The 20,191-nt window shown below is 54.1% G+C and overlaps 1 protein-coding gene across 6 annotated transcripts; it reads left to right on the forward strand.

Annotated features, from left to right (window-relative positions):
- Positions 1-89: 89 nt before the first annotated feature.
- On the forward strand, positions 90-19,964 carry ACACB (acetyl-CoA carboxylase beta). Of its 6 annotated transcripts, XM_085509485.1 has the most exons (54): positions 90-301; positions 1,026-1,434; positions 2,216-2,348; positions 2,525-2,663; positions 2,804-2,913; positions 3,166-3,247; positions 3,517-3,615; positions 3,877-3,986; positions 4,186-4,296; positions 4,441-4,650; positions 4,924-5,094; positions 5,272-5,433; positions 5,600-5,763; positions 6,061-6,211; positions 6,291-6,394; positions 6,966-7,047; positions 7,520-7,665; positions 7,735-7,885; positions 7,958-8,092; positions 8,490-8,636; positions 8,742-8,930; positions 9,149-9,249; positions 9,323-9,411; positions 9,490-9,614; positions 10,018-10,131; positions 10,214-10,327; positions 10,714-10,803; positions 10,889-11,007; positions 11,186-11,323; positions 11,412-11,511; positions 11,612-11,719; positions 11,824-11,880; positions 12,431-12,472; positions 12,544-12,759; positions 12,843-12,998; positions 13,508-13,711; positions 13,802-13,957; positions 14,238-14,360; positions 14,552-14,821; positions 15,090-15,187; positions 15,301-15,421; positions 15,513-15,623; positions 16,043-16,186; positions 16,270-16,390; positions 16,558-16,654; positions 16,830-16,926; positions 17,159-17,294; positions 17,384-17,561; positions 17,799-17,911; positions 18,010-18,164; positions 18,290-18,460; positions 18,716-18,852; positions 18,957-19,066; positions 19,157-19,964. In XM_085509485.1, the coding sequence occupies exons 2-54, from the start codon at positions 1,034-1,036 to the stop codon at positions 19,183-19,185; spliced, it is 7,137 nt and encodes a 2,378-aa protein (XP_085365611.1). In that variant the 5' UTR covers positions 90-301; positions 1,026-1,033; the 3' UTR covers positions 19,186-19,964. The 6 variants fall into 6 exon arrangements, 4 of the variants coding, with proteins under 4 accessions (XP_085365611.1, XP_085365612.1, XP_085365609.1 ...); XM_085509486.1 differs by having other exon boundaries at positions 18,957-19,178; XM_085509483.1 differs by having other exon boundaries at positions 9,323-9,614; positions 18,957-19,178.
- The last annotated feature ends 227 nt before the right edge of the window (positions 19,965-20,191 follow it).

The raw sequence follows: 20,191 nt of genomic DNA on the forward strand, positions 1-20,191 counted from the left end.
CCACAAGGATCGCATGTCCCCGTCTCTGCTTTCCACCCACCCTCTCCCTCCAGCTGAAGTTTTCCAGCCGTGCTAACGGGGAGATATTTATGTTTGACGTGAACATCACGTGCGGGCTGAGGGAGATCCTAGTGCAGGCTGCGGGTCTGAAATGTGAAACCCGGCAGTGGTCAGGAGCTGCCCCTGTCCTGCAGGCCATAGTGGGGGTCACAGTCCCAACTTAGGGGTCCAGCACGGAGCTGTGGCCCTTTGGGTTGACTTTTGGGTTCATCTTGGATTACCAGCAGGCTCGGAGATGATGGTGAGTGTGGGATACTGGTGGTGGTGGTTGGGGGTAGCACTGAGTGGAGGAGTGCTGAGGTTTAAAATGGGGGGTGGGTGGGTTGTTGTGGGGGCATGAAAGGGGGTGTGAGGAGCCACGCAGCCCTCCTTTAACTAACATAGCATTGGCATTCACATCGGTGGTGCTGAGATTCACATTGGGTCAATCTCAATTACCTCCAGAGGAAGGCAGGGTGACAGTGCCCCCCATCCTGCCCCCCTTCCCCATTAACTGCTGACAGAACCAAATGTTCCGTTTAACAGCCTTTCACTTCAGGGCACTGTGGGGCTGTTGGCCCCCTGGGGGTGATGATGGCTGCCCCCCCTTCATCCCCCACCCCCCTCGTCATGGCCAGGTTTTCATTTTAGCCATGAGGTGCTTTTCTATCAGGTAAAAACTTGAGGTGTTCACAGACAGAATAGGGGGGAGGGTGGGTTGGGTGCTGTTAGGGGCATTGGGGGGGGCACAGGGGCAAAATGGAGAATGGGCTGGGAATGCTGAAGGTTATGGTGGGTTGGGGGGTGTGAAAGCTGGGGGGCAAGGTGGGCTGGGTGCTGTGGGGAGCACTGGGGGGAGCATAGGTTTCCTTGGCTGCAGGGGCTGGTGGGGTGTCAGAGCTCAGAGTTGAAAGGAGCCCCTGCTGGGGGTTGAGCTCAGCCTGTGGTGCAGCAGAACTCATGGAGCATCTCCATTTTCTCCCCAGGGCGGTGAATGTTGCTGGTGGCTGCACTCCTGATGATCTTCGCACGGCTCATTTTCACCAAGATGTCCACCTTGAACGCCAGGAATGAGGATGAGACCCCTGAGCAAAGCCCAGCCCCACCACCCACCCCAGAGCTGGAAGCCTCCCCAAACCCACCGGCCCCCAGCCCCCCATTGCAGCCTGCTATGGGGCAGCAGGAACAGATTGTGGTGTACAACCCCATGGCGCTCCGCAGGCCTGCACTGGCCAAGTTTGTGCTGGGATCCTTTGATGACAACTCCTCCGATGATGAGGTGGTAGCTGCAGCTTTCAGGGTGGGCAGCCGCCGCAGCAGCCTGGCCAGTGCAGGGGGGACGAGTACTGAGCCCCCTGCTATGGCTGCCCCACAGGAATCTGCTGTTGAAATAAGGTACAATGCAAGGCTATTGAGGGGGGCATCAGCACATGGGGGTTTCTTTGGCCAAGGAAGTGAGATTGGTGTTGGTTGTGGTGCTGAGCCTGCAGTATGGGCAGCATCAGGTGCTGCTGGTGTTTGCCATGCAGTCTCCATCCCTCCAAGTGACTGTTCTGTGCAGGAGCATCACTGGGAGAAGATGTAGATACGAGAGAGCTTTCTCCTGTATTGTCAATACTGAGTTTTGCAAAACACCTCTTGACTTCTTCAGTTTCTGCATGTTTGGGTAAGCCTGCAGCAGCAATGCTCCGTGCCATTTGTGTAAGAGGACAGGAGGTGCTGCCTGCTGGCAGGATTCAGCAGCTTCCCATGCAAGCACAGCTGATGACGATTATAAATAACTGGAAACAAAGCCCTGCTGCCCAGCTCCTGCCTGCTCTGCTCTCACTGCTGTTAAAAATAAAGGACCTTTGCAGGATGATGTAAACCAACAGCCCCATCACCCAGCACAGCCAAACAGCGTCTTGAGCTGTGAGTCTGGGAGGTGTCAGGCACCTCTGGTTTCCATCTGCATTGGAATACAGGAGGAACTCTCTTCTGGTGGTGCCCAAGCTGCAGGGTTGTCTTTTTGCCTTTGCTTATTTGTAGCCCAGCTGTGAAATAATATCAAAAGGTCCAAATTGCTGCTTTACATCTTTAGGGATCCTCTGTGCTTTTCCTGGGGATTTGGGGCTATAAGTCACAAAATGCTCTTTTCATCCCAAATTGCTTCCCCAGTTGTTTCATCCCCCTGCAGACCCAGCATGTCCGGGCTGAACCTGGCCAAGCGCAGCCGTGAGCACCGCAAGATGGACCTGCAGAGGGACTTCACCGTGGCTTCACCTGCTGAGTTTATTGCCCGCTTCGGGGGGAACCGAGTCATTGAGAAGGTGTCTGCCTGCCTTTGCCTGGCATGGTTCCTTTTTGGGGTGTATCTTTGTGCTGCCTCCATCCAGAGCTGCCATCCCCTCAGTTTCACCCTCCCTTATTGTCCATGTGCTGCTGTTCCCTGGTGTTCAGCTCCTGTGCTTCCACACTTGGTCTAACGATGCCCTTGGATCTGCAGGTCCTGATTGCCAACAATGGCATCGCTGCTGTCAAATGCATGCGCTCCATTCGCCGCTGGGCCTATGAGATGTTCCGAAACGAGCGTGCCATTCGGTTTGTGGTCATGGTCACCCCTGAAGATCTCAAGGCTAATGCAGGTAATTCCTTAATACTGATCCCAGGTGCAATGAGCCCAGCGTGGGTTCCCCTTCCACGCAACCAGATCCAGGAGTAAATAACTTCCCACTCCCCACATGTGGGAGGGGATCCCCCCCCACTGCTGTGTGCTGTCTTTTAGAGTACATCAGAATGGCAGATCACTATGTGCCCGTTCCTGGAGGAGCCAACAACAACAACTACGCCAACGTGGAGCTGATTGTGGACATTTCCAAACGGATCCCAGTCCAGGTAACAGCTTGTCATTGGTCTCTCATCTCTTTGCTGGGCTTACCCTTATGACTGAGGTCATGCCCTCCCTCCTGTGATAGCGGGGCTTTCACAGGCTGTAATGAATAGTTGGGAAGCAGAGAATGCAAAAGGGGTGCTCCAAGATGGAGTGATATTCCCCTCAGCACAGAGGAACCAGGCGTGATGCCAATGCCTAAGGGAGGATGCTGGAGCAGGAGATAACAGCTCGTGCTGCTCCCTCTCTTGTGCCAGGCGGTGTGGGCTGGCTGGGGACATGCCTCGGAAAACCCCAAGCTGCCAGAGCTGCTGCACAAAAACGGGATAGCTTTCCTAGGTAAGGTCACGTTGCTTTGGATAGAAGCAGATAGTTTGTGCTGCCCAGCTCAGGGACATCCCAGGCTGCCCCTTGAGCTCCATTCCACACTGGGCAGTGGGTTTATGGAGGCATTCCCTGCATCCCTGTCTTGGCAGAAGGGTCATCCATCTGCCTGTTGGTGCCAGCTCAGTGTGGAGCAGCTTTCTGTTGCACTGACTGCCTCTGAGCAAAAGGATTCAGCCAGTTTCCAGTCTGGCCATGCTCATCCTTTCCTTCCCTGTCCAAAGGTCCCCCCAGCGATGCCATGTGGGCACTGGGGGATAAAGTTGCTTCAACCATCGTGGCTCAGACAGTCCAGATACCAACGCTGCCATGGAGTGGGAGTGGTAAGCACCTTCACTGCAGCCCCATATGCTCTCTTTGTGCTGATCTCTCCCTCCCCAAAGAGAGCACTGACCTGAGGCCCCTAGCCCAAGTGGGGACCCCCTAGCCCCATACTGAGGATCTTATGGCAGCTGAGCAGCTGCTGGTTTGGGATGCACAGACACAGGGGAAGTGACACATGCCACCATGGGGTCCTCAGCATGCTGTCCTTGTGGTGGCCTCACTGCCCCTATGATGAGCACAGCCCCGAGTTGTGCCCACAGGTTTGGTGGCCCAGTGGACTGAAGAGGATCAGAAGGACCAGCAGATGATCAGCATTCCCCTTGAGACGTATGGGCAGGGCTGTGTGAAGGATGTGGAAGAAGGCCTGGAGGTAAAGCTGAGTGCATGAACAGCCAGTTATCTCTTGCACACCATCATTTCTTTCTGGAGCATGCAAGCTCCAACTCTTCTGGGCAACAGCAATGCAAGGGTGTGTTGGTAGCAGTTTGTCCCTGTGTGCTGCTGCAGCTCAGGGTGATCTGGGTGGGTTCCAGAGCACTGTGGCTATACCAATCCTTGTCCCCTCTCAGGTGGCCAAGAGGATTGGGTACCCACTGATGATCAAAGCAGCAGAAGGTGGTGGGGGCAAAGGCATCCGGAAAGTGGAGGCAGCAGAGGAGTTTGGGGCCTGTTTCCGACAGGTGAGAGATGCCCAGGGTGCTTGTCTTGTCCCAATCCCATCCCTTAACCAGGCTGGGACATACACTGGGGTTCTGTTCCCAACTTGTGACTTGAGATGCATTTCAGAGGGCAGTGTCAGAGTGTGATCCCCCTCCCCTCCACAGGTGCAGGCAGAGGCACCTGGATCCCCCATCTTCCTGATGAAGCTGGCCCAGCATGCACGACACCTGGAGGTGCAAGTGCTGGCTGATGAGTACGGCAATGCCATCTCCCTCTTTGGCCGTGACTGCTCCATCCAGCGCCGGCACCAGAAGATCATTGAGGAGGCACCCATTACCATTGCAGCTCCTGCTGTCATCGAGGTGATGGAGAAGGTGGGTGACCCTGGTCTTTAGGTGGTGTGGAATTTAATGAGAAAATGACCCTTGCTGAATCTATTGTGGTTTGATGAGCCCGTGACTCCTAAGGAAAGGAGGGACTCCATGCTATGAACAAACCTGAAGCTCATTGGGGCAGCATGTTTTCTGAAGACACCTGTTGGTCCTCTTTGTGTCCTTGCTCAATGCAAGGGCATTACTGCCCCATTGCCTGACACAGCCCTGGCTCTGCAGTGGTTTTCTCACTGCTGTGGTTTCACGATCCCGCAGTGTGCAGTACGCCTGGCGCAGATGGTGGGCTATGTAAGCACAGGCACTGTTGAGTACCTCTACAGCGAAGATGGGAGCTTCCACTTCCTCGAGCTGAACCCACGCCTGCAGGTTGAGCATCCTTGCACGGAGATGATTGCAGATGTGAACCTCCCTGCTGCCCAGCTCCAGGTACCTGGATGCAGCGTGGAGGGTGCAGGCAGAAGCAATGCAGTGTCTCCCCTTTATTGCTGGCCTTCTGCCTGGAGGAGCTGTCTACAGCTTAGCTCCTCTTCCCCTTGTTCCCAAGAGCTGTACGTGTGATGCTAAAGCCTCACTCCAACAGCTCAAATCCTCTTCCTCGTGCAGATTGCTATGGGCATCCCCTTGCATAGGATAAAAGACATCCGAGTGCTGTATGGGGAGAGCCCATGGGGTGATAGTCCCATCTGCTTCAACAATCCTGCCAACCCCCCCGTGCCCAGGGGCCACGTCATTGCTGCACGTATCACCAGTGAGAACCCTGAGGAGGTGAGCAGTGGGGATAGGGGGATGCCCTCCCCAGTGGGACAGCACTGATAGGAACTCAGCCCCATGGGTCTGTGGCTGTCATAAAACACAGAAGGGATCCTCCTTCCTATTTACACATGCGTGGGTTCCAGGACTTCTTTCTCAATGCTTCTGCTCTTTGTTTTAGGGTTTCAAGCCCAGCTCAGGGACGGTGCAGGAGCTGAATTTCCGCAGCAGCAAGAATGTTTGGGGCTACTTCAGCGTGGCAGCTGCTGGGGGGCTGCATGAATTTGCTGATTCCCAGTTTGGGCACTGCTTCTCATGGGGAGAGAACAGAGAGGAGGCCATCTCGTGAGTGTGGCAGCTGGGGTTGCAAGGGGGAAAGACTCCCAGTTGGAGTATGAGCCAGGAAAGCTGGCTCTTGTCTCAGGTGATAGTGCTGCTGTGCTGATCAGCTTATTGGTGTTGCAGAGTCTGTCTGATGAAAGCCAAAGTTTTCCAGCTGCAGTGATGTTATGGCTGATGGGCCATGGTGACCCTCAAACAGGCTGTATGGCCTGGTCTGTGTGGAGGGGCAGCTCTGAAAGCAGGGGATGGATGCAGCTGTGCCCTGCTCGGTCAGTGATGGAGATTTTATCTCCCTAAAAGGAACATGGTGGTGGCCCTGAAAGAGCTCTCCATCCGTGGGGATTTCCGGACCACAGTGGAATATCTGATCAAACTTTTGGAGACAGAGAGCTTTCAGAGCAATGAGATCGATACCGGCTGGCTGGACCATCTGATTGCTGAGAAAGTGCAGGTGGGGGAGGTTGGACCCTACAACCTCTGGGTCACCTTCTGTGCGGAGATCCCAACCCCTTTATTGTCACCCCCATCAGGCAGAGAAGCCGGACACGATGCTGGGTGTTGTCTGTGGTGCTCTGAACGTTGCAGACGCTGCCTTCAGGACGTGCATGACTGACTTCTTACACTCGCTGGAGAGGTGCGGGGTGGGAACTGCATGTATTGGGTGGTGGGACCTGATGGCCATGGGCACAGGGATCACAGGGAGGGCATGTCCTGCTATTGGAAGCTGGTGTGGCTCCTGCAAGCACAAAGACCTGAGTTCTGTGCTGCCTTGGCCATCTTCTTTCCTTCTTTCTCTTTGCAAATGTGGAGGTGGTGCCTCAGGACGTGCTATGCCTTCAGGACTCTGCCTTCACATTGCTGTATCCGTAGAGAAGAGCAATGTTTCATGTAGTTGTGAAAGTGGCATTTCAGGCAAAGCAGCTCAACTGAATGCAGCTTGCTTCTGCTTTGCACTTGAGCGTCAAGGTTATTCCTTGACAAGGACACTTGGGGCTCTCCCCCAGGCCTTTATCCGAGCTTGTTTTGCCAGTCCCTGCCCTGCTCTGTAATAGGTGCTCACGTGGGCTGTGTACAAACAGATGCCTGTCCCGTCTGGTCACCTTCTCCATGCGACCTGACACCAGCAGCACTGCTGACATGTGGCCTATTTGGCTGCCTGCCCCTTTGCGCACCTGATGGTGTCTGACCCCACTGATGTGTTCCAGGGGCCAGGTGCTGCCAGCAGCCTCCTTGCTGAACATCATCGACGTGGAGCTCATCTACGAGGGCATGAAATACGTTCTCCAGGTAGGAGCTGTGCTGTGCTCCTCCCAGCAGTGCTATCTGGCACCACTGGCTTCTCCCCAGTATGGGGATATGCCTCATGCTTGATAGAAGGAGTATAAATGTGTGATAAATACAAGGTTGTCATTTAAATATATGCAGCATAGGAAATGAGGTTTGGTAGCCTTGTTTTTAAAAGGCAGGCATTTGCATAAATCCCATTGCCCTGATTTTAACACAATCAAGAAGCATGATAATATGATGAAGAAAGGGGTGGATGTGGCACTGAGGGATGTGGTCAGTGGGCACGGTGGTGATGGGCTGGGATTGGACTTGGTGATCGTAGAGGTCTTCTCCAATGTTTACCATTCTATAAGGAGATCCTTAACTTCCTTTGCTTGGAAGGGACCTTAAAGATCATGTAGTTCCAACCCCCAGTAACTCAACTTCATGGAAAAACATCCAAGAAAATGCTCTCTCTGGCCACTGCCTGCAGGTTGCCCGGCAGTCCTTGACCACGTATGTCATCATCATGAACCACACTCACATCGAGATAGATGTGCACAGGCTGACTGACGGCGGGCTGCTGCTCTCCTATGATGGCAACAGCTACACCACCTACATGAAGGAAGAGATTGATAGGTACCTCCTCACTGGGCCCCATGTCCCAGCAGCTGTGTGGCCATGCTGAGACATTCCCCTCTTCTAAAGGTTCCGGATCACGATTGGCAACAAAACGTGTGATTTTGAAAAGGAGAAGGACCCGACAGTGCTGCGTTCCCCGTCTGCAGGGAAGCTGCTGCAGTACACAGTGGATGATGGTGGCCATGTCGATGAGGGGAGTGTTTTTGCAGAGATTGAGGTGAGTGCATTCCTGCCTTGTGGCTCAAGACCAAAGCAGCCGTGGGTGACAGCTTTGCCCATCCCGATGCAGGTAATGAAGATCATCATGACGCTGACGGTGGAGGAGGCAGGCAGGGTGCACTATGTCAAGCGGCCGGGTGCGCTGTTGGAGGCAGGCTGTGTCATTGCACACCTCGAGCTGGATGACCCCACCAAAGTGAAGCCTGTGAGTCTACAGGACAGCAGGGGGTGGTGGCTGAGGCTTGGAGCTGAGCAGCCACTCTTTGAGGCACAGTTGGGGGTGTGCTGTTGTCTTGGCACAGCACTGCATGCTCATGCCATATCCCCCATTGGCAGCACTGGAGCTCGGGTGGCTGCTCCCCAGTATGGCACTACATAAGCATCCTGAGCATGCTTCCATGGGTTCATACTTATGGTTTTTCTGCATCTTTCTCGTGATGACATATTGGCAGAAACACGAAGCTGACCATTAAGGTGCTTCTTTCAAACAAGCAGATACTGGAGGGGTGATGTAGCTTTCTGCTGGGGACAGCTGTGACTTTTGGGGGCCCCACACAATGTTGGGGAGGGCCCACTACTGATAACCCGCTTGCTCTCTCCAGGCAGAGCCGTTCACAGGGGGGCTCCCAGCACAGCAGACCCTCCCCATTACTGGTGAGAAGCAGCACCAGGTTCTCCGCAATGTGCTGGACAACCTCACCAATGTCATGAATGGGTACTGCCTGCCCGAGCCCTACTTCAGCACCAAGGTGGGTGCCCAGGGAAGGAAGCACCCTCAGCTCTTGGCAAGCCACATGCCTTGCAAGATGTGCAGCACTGGGGCTGCTGTGCTTCCCCACCTCTGCTCCTTGCAGGTGAAGGAATGGGTGGCGCAGCTGATGAAGACTCTGCGGGATCCCTCCCTGCCCCTCCTGGAGCTGCAGGAAATCATGACGAGCATTTCAGGAAGAATCCCTCTCTCGGTGGAGAAGTCGATCCGCAAAGTGATGGCTCAATACGCCAGCAACATCACCTCTGTGCTCTGCCGCTTCCCCAGCCAGCAGGTGAGCAGCTTGCCTTCACCTCCCCTCTAGCTAGAGCCAGCCAGGAGCTTCAGCTTGCATTTGTCCTGCTGGGAGATGTTATAATAAAGTAAAAGAGTAATGGGTCATATTGCATTTTGTGCTTTGGAGAAAGTGGGGGAAAAAAACAAACTTGAAAGCCACTGTTCACTGTAGTGCTGACCTTGAGCAGTGCTAGACCTTGTGCCCTCTCCTTGCAGATTGCCAATGTGCTGGACACCCATGCAGCCACGCTGCAGAGGAAAGCTGAGCGGGAGGTCTTCTTCATGAACACGCAGAGTGTGGTGCAGCTGGTGCAGAGGTGAGCCTCGTGCCCTCCTCGTCCCCAGCCCATCGCCACCCCTTTGCAGCACATTGGGGTCTTTGCTGCCCAGGTACCGTAGTGGCATCCGTGGCTACATGAAGGCGGTGGTGCTGGACCTGTTGAGACGCTACTTGCAAGTGGAGATGCAGTTCCAACATGGTGAGGGCTTGGGGATCTTGGGGAGGGGTTATGGGGCTCCTAGGGGAGCTGCAAGGCTTATGGTGCTCTTCCCTATAGCTCACTATGACAAGTGCGTCATCAGCCTGCGGGAGCAGTACAAACCCGACATGACTCCAGTGCTGGAGAGCATCTTCTCCCATGCCCAGGTGGCAAAGAAGAACCTGCTGGTGACCATGTTAATTGTGAGTGCAGAAGTGGAAGTCTAAGGCAGGGAAAAGCCTGTAAGCCTCATCACTGTGAGTGGGATGTGGTTGCCCCAGAGCTCAGCTGCCTGAAGCCATCACAGCCCCATGCTTTTCCCTCCAAAGCAGGCAGAAGCTTGATAAACTGGTATTTCTCTACTCCATGTAAACCCAGATTTGGGGGGTTGTGTTCAAGCATCCATTCATTTTTGGTTATGTGGCTGCTTGGTAAGGGGTCTTCTTGTCCCTTGCTTAGCATTGCTTTGCTGCACTGGGCTCAAAAAGCAGAATTTTGCTGGGTTTCATCCTTGTTCCCAACATGGGGTCTCACCCCTGCTGTCCACATGGGGCAGTGCCACTCGCAGTAAGGGGCTGAGTCAAACCTTGTGGTGGTGCATTGCAGGACCAGCTGTGTGGCCGGGAACCCACACTGACAGATGAGCTGACAGCCATCCTGCAGGAGCTGACACAGCTCAGTAAGACAGAACACTCCAAAGTGGCACTGAGAGCCCGGCAGGTCAGCAAGCACTGCGCTGTCCCAACCCTGTCCCCATCCCCTAACCCCATCCCAGTGCTCTTGGTCACCTTTCTTCTTGCAGGTTCTCATTGCCTCTCACCTGCCCTCCTATGAGCTGAGGCACAACCAGGTGGAGTCCATCTTCCTCTCTGCTATCGATATGTACGGACATGAGTTCTGCCCTGAAAACCTGAAGGTTGGGAACCTCACTCTTCCTCACAGAGAGAATTTTGCTTTTCATTGGCTTTGAAGTTTGGTCTGCAAGTGGATTTAGTTTGAAAAATAGTAAAGAAAAAAATGTGTTAAAGCTTTGCTGTGGTGTCAACCCCTGTACAAAGCAAAGGGGGGATGCACCCCATTGCTGCTGATTCCTGTTTCCTTCTCCCTGCACTGCTGATGTGTGGGTCCATGCCTAGGTCTGGTGGTGTCCCTAAGCTGAGCTGGGCATTCCAACACATAGGTGTTGATTCCTGTGCAGCCCTTACTGATGGACCCCATGGGGATGTGCCTTCTCCTTTTCTGTAGCTGGGTGAGGAGAGATTCTGTTCCATTCTTGCCTTAAATGTTGCTTTTTCCCCCTAGAAACTGATCCTCTCAGAAACAACCATCTTTGACGTGCTCCCTTTCTTCTTCTACCATGACAACCAGGTTGTGCGCATGGCAGCGCTGGAGGTGAGGACCTGGGGGCATACAGGGGTGCAGATGTGTGCAGATTCAGTGGTACCCCCACATCTGCCCCCCATCACCTCCTTCCCAGGTGTATGTACGACGTGGGTATATTGCCTATGAGCTGAACAGCCTGCAGCACCGGCAGCTCTTGGATGGCACCTGCCTGGTGGAGTTCCAGTTCATGCTGCCCTTCTCCCACCCAAATAGGTACAGCATCCCTCACCCTTCTGCCCACTCCTTCTATGAGATCTTTTCTGCAAAGCTTCTGGATTTGCTTCTGCAATGTATGGGGACCCTGGAAGGGAGGTGCTGGGTGAGCCCTCTGTGGGCTGTGGTCTCACACAGGATCTGTGGTGGTTGACAGCCATCTCTCTACCCCACGCAGGATGTCTGTCCCCATCAGCATCTGCAATCCTGACCTGGCTCGGCACAGCACCGAGCTCTTCATGGACAATAGCTTTTCACCCCTGAGCCAGCGGATGGGAGTCATGGTGGCCTTCAACAAATTTGAGGACTTCACGAGGTGGGGATGCAGGGACACTCCTGGTCATGGTGATGTCCCCATGGGCTATGGGACAAAGCACTGGTTTCTCACCCCATTGATTGGGCAGGAACTTTGATGAAGTGATCTCCTGCTTTGCCGATCCACCTTTGGAGAGCTCCCTCTTCAGCGAGGCACGAGCCACCGTCTATGGGGAGGAGGATGCCAAGGTGGGCACAACACTGCTGTTGTCCTACTCTGGATGGTGCAGGGATGGTGGTAGCACAGCTGTGTTGGGGCAGAAGGTCTGAGCAGGGCTCTCATTGCTAGAACATCCATGAGGAGCCAATCCACATCCTCAACGTTGCACTCCGCCGGGCGGACCATGCTGAGGATGAGAAGCTGGTGCCCATCTTCAGAGCCTTTGCCCAGTCCAAGGTGTGTCTCGTGGCACATTCCCTGCCAGATGGGACACTGTACCTAAGGGGCTGCCTCCCCTATGGGCTGGCTGTGCTCTGACCTTCTCATCTGCTTCCGTGCAGAAAAACATCCTTGTTGACCGTGGCCTCCGAAGAATCACGTTTCTCATTGCCCAGCAGGTCAGTGCAGACTGAATGCTGACAGGGTGGCTTTAGGTACATTAAACTTCTCATAGAATCAGAGAATGATTTAAGTCAGAAGGGACTCTTGAAGGCCATCTGGTCCCACTGCCTGCAGTGCACAGGGACACCCACAGCTCCATCAGTGCTCACAGCCCCGTCCCATGACCTTGGGTGCCTCCAGGGATGGGGCCTCTGTCTCCCTAAAGCCCATATGCTGTCTAGAAATACTCTGTACTCAGAGCAATGGGATAGATGTTCCTCACACTGGGAGGGAGAAGTGGGGATTAATGAATGAGCATTCAGTGAGTGATTTCTCTCTGGTGTTATCCTCCATGCTGCTAACATCTCCAGTTACGTGCAGTTCCTCTATAGCCCCTCCATACCCTTAAGGGCATTGATTACTTTTAGCTATTTCCCTCTTTGTGGGTGGAGGACCTATAATGTTTTTATTTCTAGTGAATTCACTGCAAAACAGAAAAAGCCTCTGCATTCCAGCTTTCTTCACGTCATATTATACATCATCTTATCTTTCCCCTTCTTTCCCCAGAGAGAATTCCCCAAGTTTTTCACCTTCAGAGCCAGGGATGAGGTAAATCTGTCCCCCCAGCTGGGATGAAGCAGTGGCTGTTTATATGGCTTTCTCACCCCACACTGCACCAGTTTGCAGAGGATCGTATCTACCGGCACCTGGAGCCGGCGCTGGCCTTCCAGCTAGAGCTGAGCCGCATGCGCAACTTCGACCTGACAGCCATCCCCTGTGCCAACCACAAGATGCACCTCTACCTGGGGGCAGCCAAGGTGCAGGCGGGCAGCGAGGCCACCGACTACCGCTTCTTCATCCGCGCCATTGTGCGGCACTCAGACCTCATCACCAAGGCAAGGCTGGGAGCTGCGAGGCCGCCCTTTGTTGCTGCCTTCCAGTGCTCGAGGAGAGCTTGTAACGTCCTCATGCTCTGCAGGAGGCCTCCTTTGAGTACCTGCAGAACGAGGGCGAGCGGTTGCTCTTGGAGGCGATGGATGAGTTGGAGGTGGCCTTCAACAACACCAGTGTTCGCACCGACTGCAACCACATCTTCCTCAACTTCGTCCCCACTGTTGTCATGGACCCCTCCAAGGTGCATTTCTGCCCCTCCATGTTGTCTATTGGGCCTGGTCCTGTCCAGTGTACACTCAGTCTTGGACAGGGGATTGATTTGGCGGTCCCAGAAGCTCCTACAGTTTAAATTCTCTATCTGTGGGCTTGTTTGCTCTGGGCTTTTTGCTGGGGAGATGCTGAGCTTTCACACTTAGCAAGTGAGTGGGGGCTTGTTGCATGGCCTTTGTAAGCAGTGATTTGCTGGAGGACACAAGGGTGAATGGTGGGCTCTCCTCTAGTTGTATAGGACAGGAAAGTGGTGGCTGTCTGCTAAAGCAGCTGTAACAGAGTGGCTTTCCCTCTTCCCAGTGGAGGGGCTGAAAGGCAGCACTGGCCCCTGGTGGTAGGGAGGAGGAGAGGGAGGGGGATCCCCTAAAGCAAACCTGATGTGGCTGTTTGGTGGAGATGCAATGGGCTGCTTTAATCTTGTCATCACATACATGGTGTTCCTGGGGCTGGAGAGCAACCCCTGTGCTGTCCCACACCCAGATTGAGGAGTCAGTACGGGCCATGGTGATGCGCTACGGCAGCCGGCTCTGGAAGCTGCGGGTCCTGCAGGCCGAGGTGAAGATCAACATCCGCCTGACACCCACCTCCACGGCCATCCCCATCCGCCTCTCCCTGACCAACGAGTCTGGCTACTACCTGGACATCAGCCTCTACAAGGAAGTGAGGGACCCCAGCACCGGCAATGTGAGGACTGCAGAAAGAACCCCTCCATGACCTCTCTGAGCTGCTCCCGTGTCCACAGGGAGGCAGCCAACGCTCTGCTCTCCTCTGCAGATCATGTTCCAGTCATACGGGGACAAGCAAGGGGCACAGCATGGCATGCTCATCAATACCCCCTATGTCACCAAGGACCTGCTCCAGGCCAAGCGCTTCCAGGCACAGTCCTTGGGTACCACCTATGTGTATGACTTCCCAGAGATGATCAGGCAGGTGTGTCTGGCTGAGCTGAAGACTCCAAATTACTGATTGTTTTTCCCTGAGTTAGCCAAGGAGAAAAAGCAAAGTGCCCAAACTCCCTGTGTTTTCAATGATATGAAGCATTTCAAAACTGATTCCCAGCTTTTGCAAATTGCCATAGCTGTATTCATGAAGGCTGTGAGCTATAAAGCCTTGTGCAGTGCTCAGACACCAAGTTCTGCTCACACCACCCCCCAGCAGCAGGCTTGGTGCCCTGTTCTTCCAACCTGTCCCATGCGTGTTGTCTTTGCAGGCTCTCTTCAAGCTGTGGGGCTCCTCAGAGCTGCACCCCAAGGATGTGCTGATGTACACAGAGCTGGTGCTGGACTCGCAGGGACAGCTGGTGCAGATGAACAGGCTCCCTGGAGGGAATGAGGTAGCAGGGAAGGGTTTGGGAATGGGGTGCAGGGAAGCTGTGCTGTCACAGGTGGGATTTGCTGGTGGCTTCCCTGGTCCGAGCTTTGTTTCAAGCCCAAGGGCTGCTCCTCAAACAGTTTTGTCTGTCGGTTGTGCAGTCTCCAGCTCTGGGAGGAGCCAGCCCTATGACGCTGTGTCATTTTGGGGCAGGTGGGGATGGTTGCCTTTAAAATGAAGCTGAAGACTCCTGAGTACCCAAAGGGCCGGGACATTGTGCTCATCTGCAATGACATCACACACAAGATTGGCTCCTTTGGGCCAGAGGAGGACCTGGTGTTCCTGCGAGCCTCAGAACTGGCACGGGCTGAAGGCATCCCTCGTGTCTACATTGCTGCCAACAGCGGTGCACGTATCGGGTTTGCTGATGAGATAAAGCACATGTTCCAAGTGGCCTGGGTGGACCCTGAGGACCCCTACAAGGTGTGTGTGCACCTTTCCTTTGGTCATCAGAGAAAGCAACAGAGGGTTTAATGGGGGAAGGATCAGAGCTAAAAAGGGGCGATAAATCTGTGGGGTCAGCACTAGGGAATGAGAGTCCCCAGTGCTGTGGGGATGGTTCCCTCTACTTTCCCTGATGGGGATGAGATAAAGGCTCATGTGTAGGTATGGCTGCTCTGCCCAGCCCTGCTCCGGACCCTGCTGTGTGGTTGTGAGTATGCAGCTCCATTCTCCTTCTCCATGTTTTCAGGGGTTCAAGTACCTGTACCTGACTCCCCAGGACTACACGAGGATCAGTGCCATGAACTCTGTGCACTGTGAGCACGTGGAGGAAGGGGGTGAGTCCAGGTGAGCCTTGCCCTGCGTCTCCCCACATCCTGGCTCACTGTCCTGCTGGCCCCACCATGGAAGTGAGTTTTGTCCTGTCCTACCCATGCCACTGCAGCACTGCCTTCCTGCAGGTACGTCCTCTTGGACATCATTGGGAAGGATAATGGTTTTGGGGTAGAAAACCTGCGAGCTGCTGGCACCATTGCTGGAGAGTCCAGTCGTGCTTACGATGAAATAGTGACCATCAGCATGGTACAGCCTGTGCCCTTTCCTAGTAGAGCTGGAGAGGATCATTGCTGCAGCCCACAGTAGTAACCCTTTGTGTCCTTGTGTGCATGCCCAGGTGACATGTCGTGCTATTGGGATTGGTGCCTACCTGGTGAGGCTGGGCCAGCGTGTCATCCAGGTGGAGAACTCCCACATCATCCTGACTGGGGTCACAGCTCTCAATAAGGTACTGTGTTCCGGCCCATATCTTCACCCAGTGCTGTCCCTTTGCTCCTTCCCTATCCTGTGGGAAGAGGTGATACACCCCCATGGTTCCTCATGGGATGTGTTTATTGAGGGAATACCACCCTGCAGGTGTTTGGTGTTGCTTTAGGGCCAGTGCAGGGTGCAATGCTGGGCTGCAGGGACAGGTGAGCTCATGCCAGGGGCAGAACCCATCTCTGGGCACAGCTCTGCGGCCTTGAGCTGGCTTGAAACCTTCAGATATCTAAATAAGGGTTCTTTTGCTTTAACATCACCCTTGTAGGCAGAGGTGGAAATTCAGCCTCAGAACAGAGAGAATACAGCTGGGACAAAGGCAGATAAAAATGATCTGGAGAGGTAATTCCTGTGCTAGCAGAAACTTATCTGTGTTTCTCTGCCCAGGTGTTGGGGCGTGAAGTTTACACATCCAATAACCAGCTGGGAGGGGTGCAGGTCATGCACAACAATGGTATTTCCCACATCACTGTCCCGGATGACTTTGAAGGAGTCTACACCATCCTGCGGTGGCTCTCATACATGCCCAAGGTAGGAGGACACTGCAGGACGGTGGTGTGGGTTGTTATGGGGTACCTGACTGGTGACCTGCCCTCTGGGGTTTCCCCTTACAGGATAACCGGAGCCCAGTGCCTGTCATTGCCATAAGTGACCCCATTGAAAGAGAAATTGATTTTGTCCCTTCCAAAGTCCCTTATGATCCCAGGTGGATGCTGGCAGGGAGACCCCATCCAAGTGAGTGAGTGCAGCCTGTGGCCCCTGCAGCAGTGTGCTTAAATGCATCCTGTGGCTGCAGGCTCTTCCATTTCTGGTGCACAATGTGCTTTTTGCTGCACATTGATGTGCAAGGAGCCCTTCAGTGTGCATGGCTGTGCCATTCCTCTTCCCTCTGTGCTCTGCAGCTCTCAAGGGGACGTGGCAGAGTGGTTTCTTTGACCAGGGAAGCTTCCTGGAGATCATGAAGCCGTGGGCTCAGACTGTCGTGGTTGGCAGAGCGAGGTACAGCTGTGAGCAGGGGATGCTTCCCAACCCCTGATGCTGCGAGCACAGACAAGTACAAATCATCTTTGCTCATGGCACCGCTTTTGGGATGGTGACAGCCAGTGTTGGACCTCTCTGGGGTCTGGCATGGAGGGCAATTGGCTGCTACTAAGGCTGCTGTGCCTTGTTGCAGGCTGGGAGGTCTCCCTGTGGGTGTCATTGCTGTCGAGACCCGCACTGTGGAGGTGACGATACCTGCAGACCCTGCCAACCCTGACTCGGAGGCAAAGGTGTGTTGGGAGACCTCAGTGCTGCTATGAGGCAGAGCATCCAGCATTGAGGCTGGGGGAACAAGTGGGGATAAAGCTTAGCACAGTTTTTTGTTATGTCTTGACTCTCCTTGAAGGCAGTGAAATTGGGGTGCTCTCACTGTGTCTCCTTCTTGTGCACTATGTGCTGCTGAATGCTGTGCCTGGAGGTGCTGACCCCAGACTCAGCACTGCTGCTCTCTGTCTTTTCCAGATAATCCAGCAAGCAGGACAGGTCTGGTTTCCAGATTCTGCTTTCAAAACAGCCCAGGCTATTCGGGACTTCAACCGTGAGCATCTCCCGCTGATGGTCTTCGCCAACTGGAGGGGTTTCTCCAGCGGCATGAAAGGTACCCAGGGTGTCCGTGTTGCTGTGCTGTGCCACCAACCCTCCTGTTGCACTCAGGGTGCCCGGCCACTGAGTCCCTTTGTCTCCCAGACATGTATGAGCAAATGCTGAAGTTCGGTGCCTTCATCGTCGATAGCCTGCGGGATTTTAAGCAGCCTGTCCTGGTGTACATCCCGCCTCATGCTGAGCTGCGGGGAGGCTCCTGGGTGGTCATGGACCCCACCATCAACCCCCTGTATGTGGAGCTTTATGCAGACAAGGAGAGCAGGTCAGCCTCTGGTTTTCTCAATTGCAAATTAACATGCATCAGGGCGAGCTGGAAGAAGTGGGAGACAACAGCCAAGAGTTCCGATCTAGAAACAAAACCCTGTTGGGTTTTCTGTCCCAAATTCTTAGGGCATAAAGTTGCCTGCCCTGCAATGCTTTCCTATCAGCAGTGACCTCTTTTCCCAGGGTTTATTTTCCCCTGCAGATCGGTCCCTGCTTTACCAAACTTTCCTCCCAGGGGCGGCATTCTGGAGCCTGGGGGAACAGTGGAGATCAAGTTCAGGAAGAAAGATTTGGTGAAGACCATGAGGAGGATCGATAAGGTTTACGCCAAGCTTGTGGAGCAGCTGGGTAAGGGGAAAGGATCTTCAGCGCATGGGCCTTGGGGTGGCTGAGATGGGAGTGCCAAGCAGAGCTCGTGTTGGGAAACAGCTGGTAATGTCCTGCAGGGACACCTGAACTGCCTGAGGTGCAGCGCAAGGAGCTGGAGAAGCAGCTCAAGGCCAGGGAGGAGCTCCTGCTGCCCATATATTACCAGGTGGCTGTGCACTTTGCTGACCTGCATGACACCCCCGGCCGCATGCAGGAGAAAGGCGTCATCACGGTGAGCACAGAGGCTGGGGAACGGGCTTGGTGGGGGGCTTTTGCAGCAGTGTATAGGTGAGAGTACCTCCCTTCTGCTTCTCTTCCTATGCAAAGGCTTAACCTGGGCTCTGCCTGTTTCTGCAGGACATCCTGGAGTGGAAGAACGCCCGCTCATTCCTCTACTGGAGGCTGCGACGGCTGCTGCTGGAAGAGGTGGTGAAACTGGAGATCCTGAAAGCCAACAGTGAACTGAGCCACATCCACATCAAGTCCATGTTGCGGCGCTGGTTTATGGAGACAGAAGGAGCTGAGAAGGTATGCAGGGCCCTGGTTTGACCCAAATCTTTTGCATTTTCAATAGTCTGTGAAGCTTTCACGGGTTCCAGTTTCCAAACCAAGCCCTCTCTCTATGGCTGCTATATGGGTGGGGGCAAAAGCATGTGGAATATATGCAGGATAATGCTATTATCTATTGTGCCATGGGAGGAAAAACCTGAGGATGAAGCAGAAGGGGGAGGATCGGGCCATGTGAGTAATGGGGCCCCTCATCCACGGTGCTGCTCTCCCCAGGGATACCTCTGGGACAACAACCAGGTGGTGGTGGAGTGGCTGGAGAAACACCTGCAGGAAGATGATGGCAGCAAATCAGCCATCCGGGAGAACATCAAGTACCTGAAACGGGACTACGTGCTCAAGCGCATCAGGAGGTGAGTGGCTATGGGAGCTGTGTGTGATGGTACGGCCATCCCCTGTGCTGGGGACAGTGGGTGGTGGCCTCCCAGGCTGCAATGATCTCCCTTCTGCCTCACAGCCTGGTCCAAGCCAACCCTGAGGTGGCCATGGACTGTATCATCCAGATGGCTCAGCACATCACCCGCGCACAGAAGGCTCAGGTCGCCCGTCTCCTGTCGGCAGTGGACAGTGAGAGCCCATCCTGAGCCAGCAGGAGGAGCACTGGTTCCTCAGCCCTCCAGCTGAAGCCTTGGGGTTTCACTTTGTGCCTAAATAAAGGATGCCAATGTCTGGACCTTAAGCTATGAAGACGCTCTCTCCATCTGGTGCTGGATTTGGCAGAGATAAACGTGCTCCAAGCCAAAGCTGGAGGCTGGACCTGGTGTGGAAGCTGACTTTTAAAAGACTTAACTTCTGCTGTGTTTTAGTTGCACGCCCTGGCCTTAATCTTTTAAACAAGCAGAAGTGTCAAACACATTGAACAAGAGTAGCTGAATGAAGAGAGAGGTCTCCATATGGGACTGTGACCACATCCTGGCACAAGGAACTGCTGAGGAAGGATCAGCCTCAAACCAGTGCTTTAAAACAGACTCAGGAACTGCAAGGAGCCATTTGTCCCCATCCTTCTCTGCTCTGGGGAGCGACCTATAGATGTGACCACAAAAAGCTGGTGGACAGAGAAGACATCACAAGCCGTAGTGGGGATAGCAGCAACGATATCAGCTGACTGCATGCTTTGCAATGCCTCTGCCTGTGTAACTCCGTTGCAGGAGCATCACAATGGGCTTAGCTTTGGGTCTGAGCGGTGATCATAGTGGCAGTGCAAGGGGGGGCAGCTGCTTTGAGGGCAGCAATGGGACTGATGCGATGGGGTGGTGTTGGCACTTTGTTGGTCACGTCTCTGCTGAGGGCTGCAGGCTGGGAGGTTTCCTGCCCAGGGAGGGTCCCCTCAACCTCCAAGTGAGGATGGAAAAATACACAAGGAGATGCTTTGTAATTTGGAAGTGTCAGTGATATCAGAGTGCTGCTACAGGAGCACATTCACCCAAACCAACACCAATAAAACAAATGCTGCCCTGAAGGGAAACCTTCCTGAGCTCTTTTGTTTTGTCATTGTATAAACCCAGGACACGAGAAGGGAATAGTGACTGCTGCTGTGTGGTGTGCAGCACGAGGATTGTGTTGGTCCATAGCATCCCCCACCATGAACTGAGATTGTAAGTGACCACGCTGAGCTGCAGCACGGGCTGCTTGTCACTACAGTAATTACAACGCAGCACATCTAGAACGAGGCGGGTTTCGTGCTAAGAAATA

Source organism: Coturnix japonica, chromosome 9 (genome assembly GCF_054131305.1).
Source record: "Coturnix japonica strain WE chromosome 9, WE-NBRP24, whole genome shotgun sequence".
Taxonomy (NCBI): domain Eukaryota; kingdom Metazoa; phylum Chordata; class Aves; order Galliformes; family Phasianidae; genus Coturnix; species Coturnix japonica.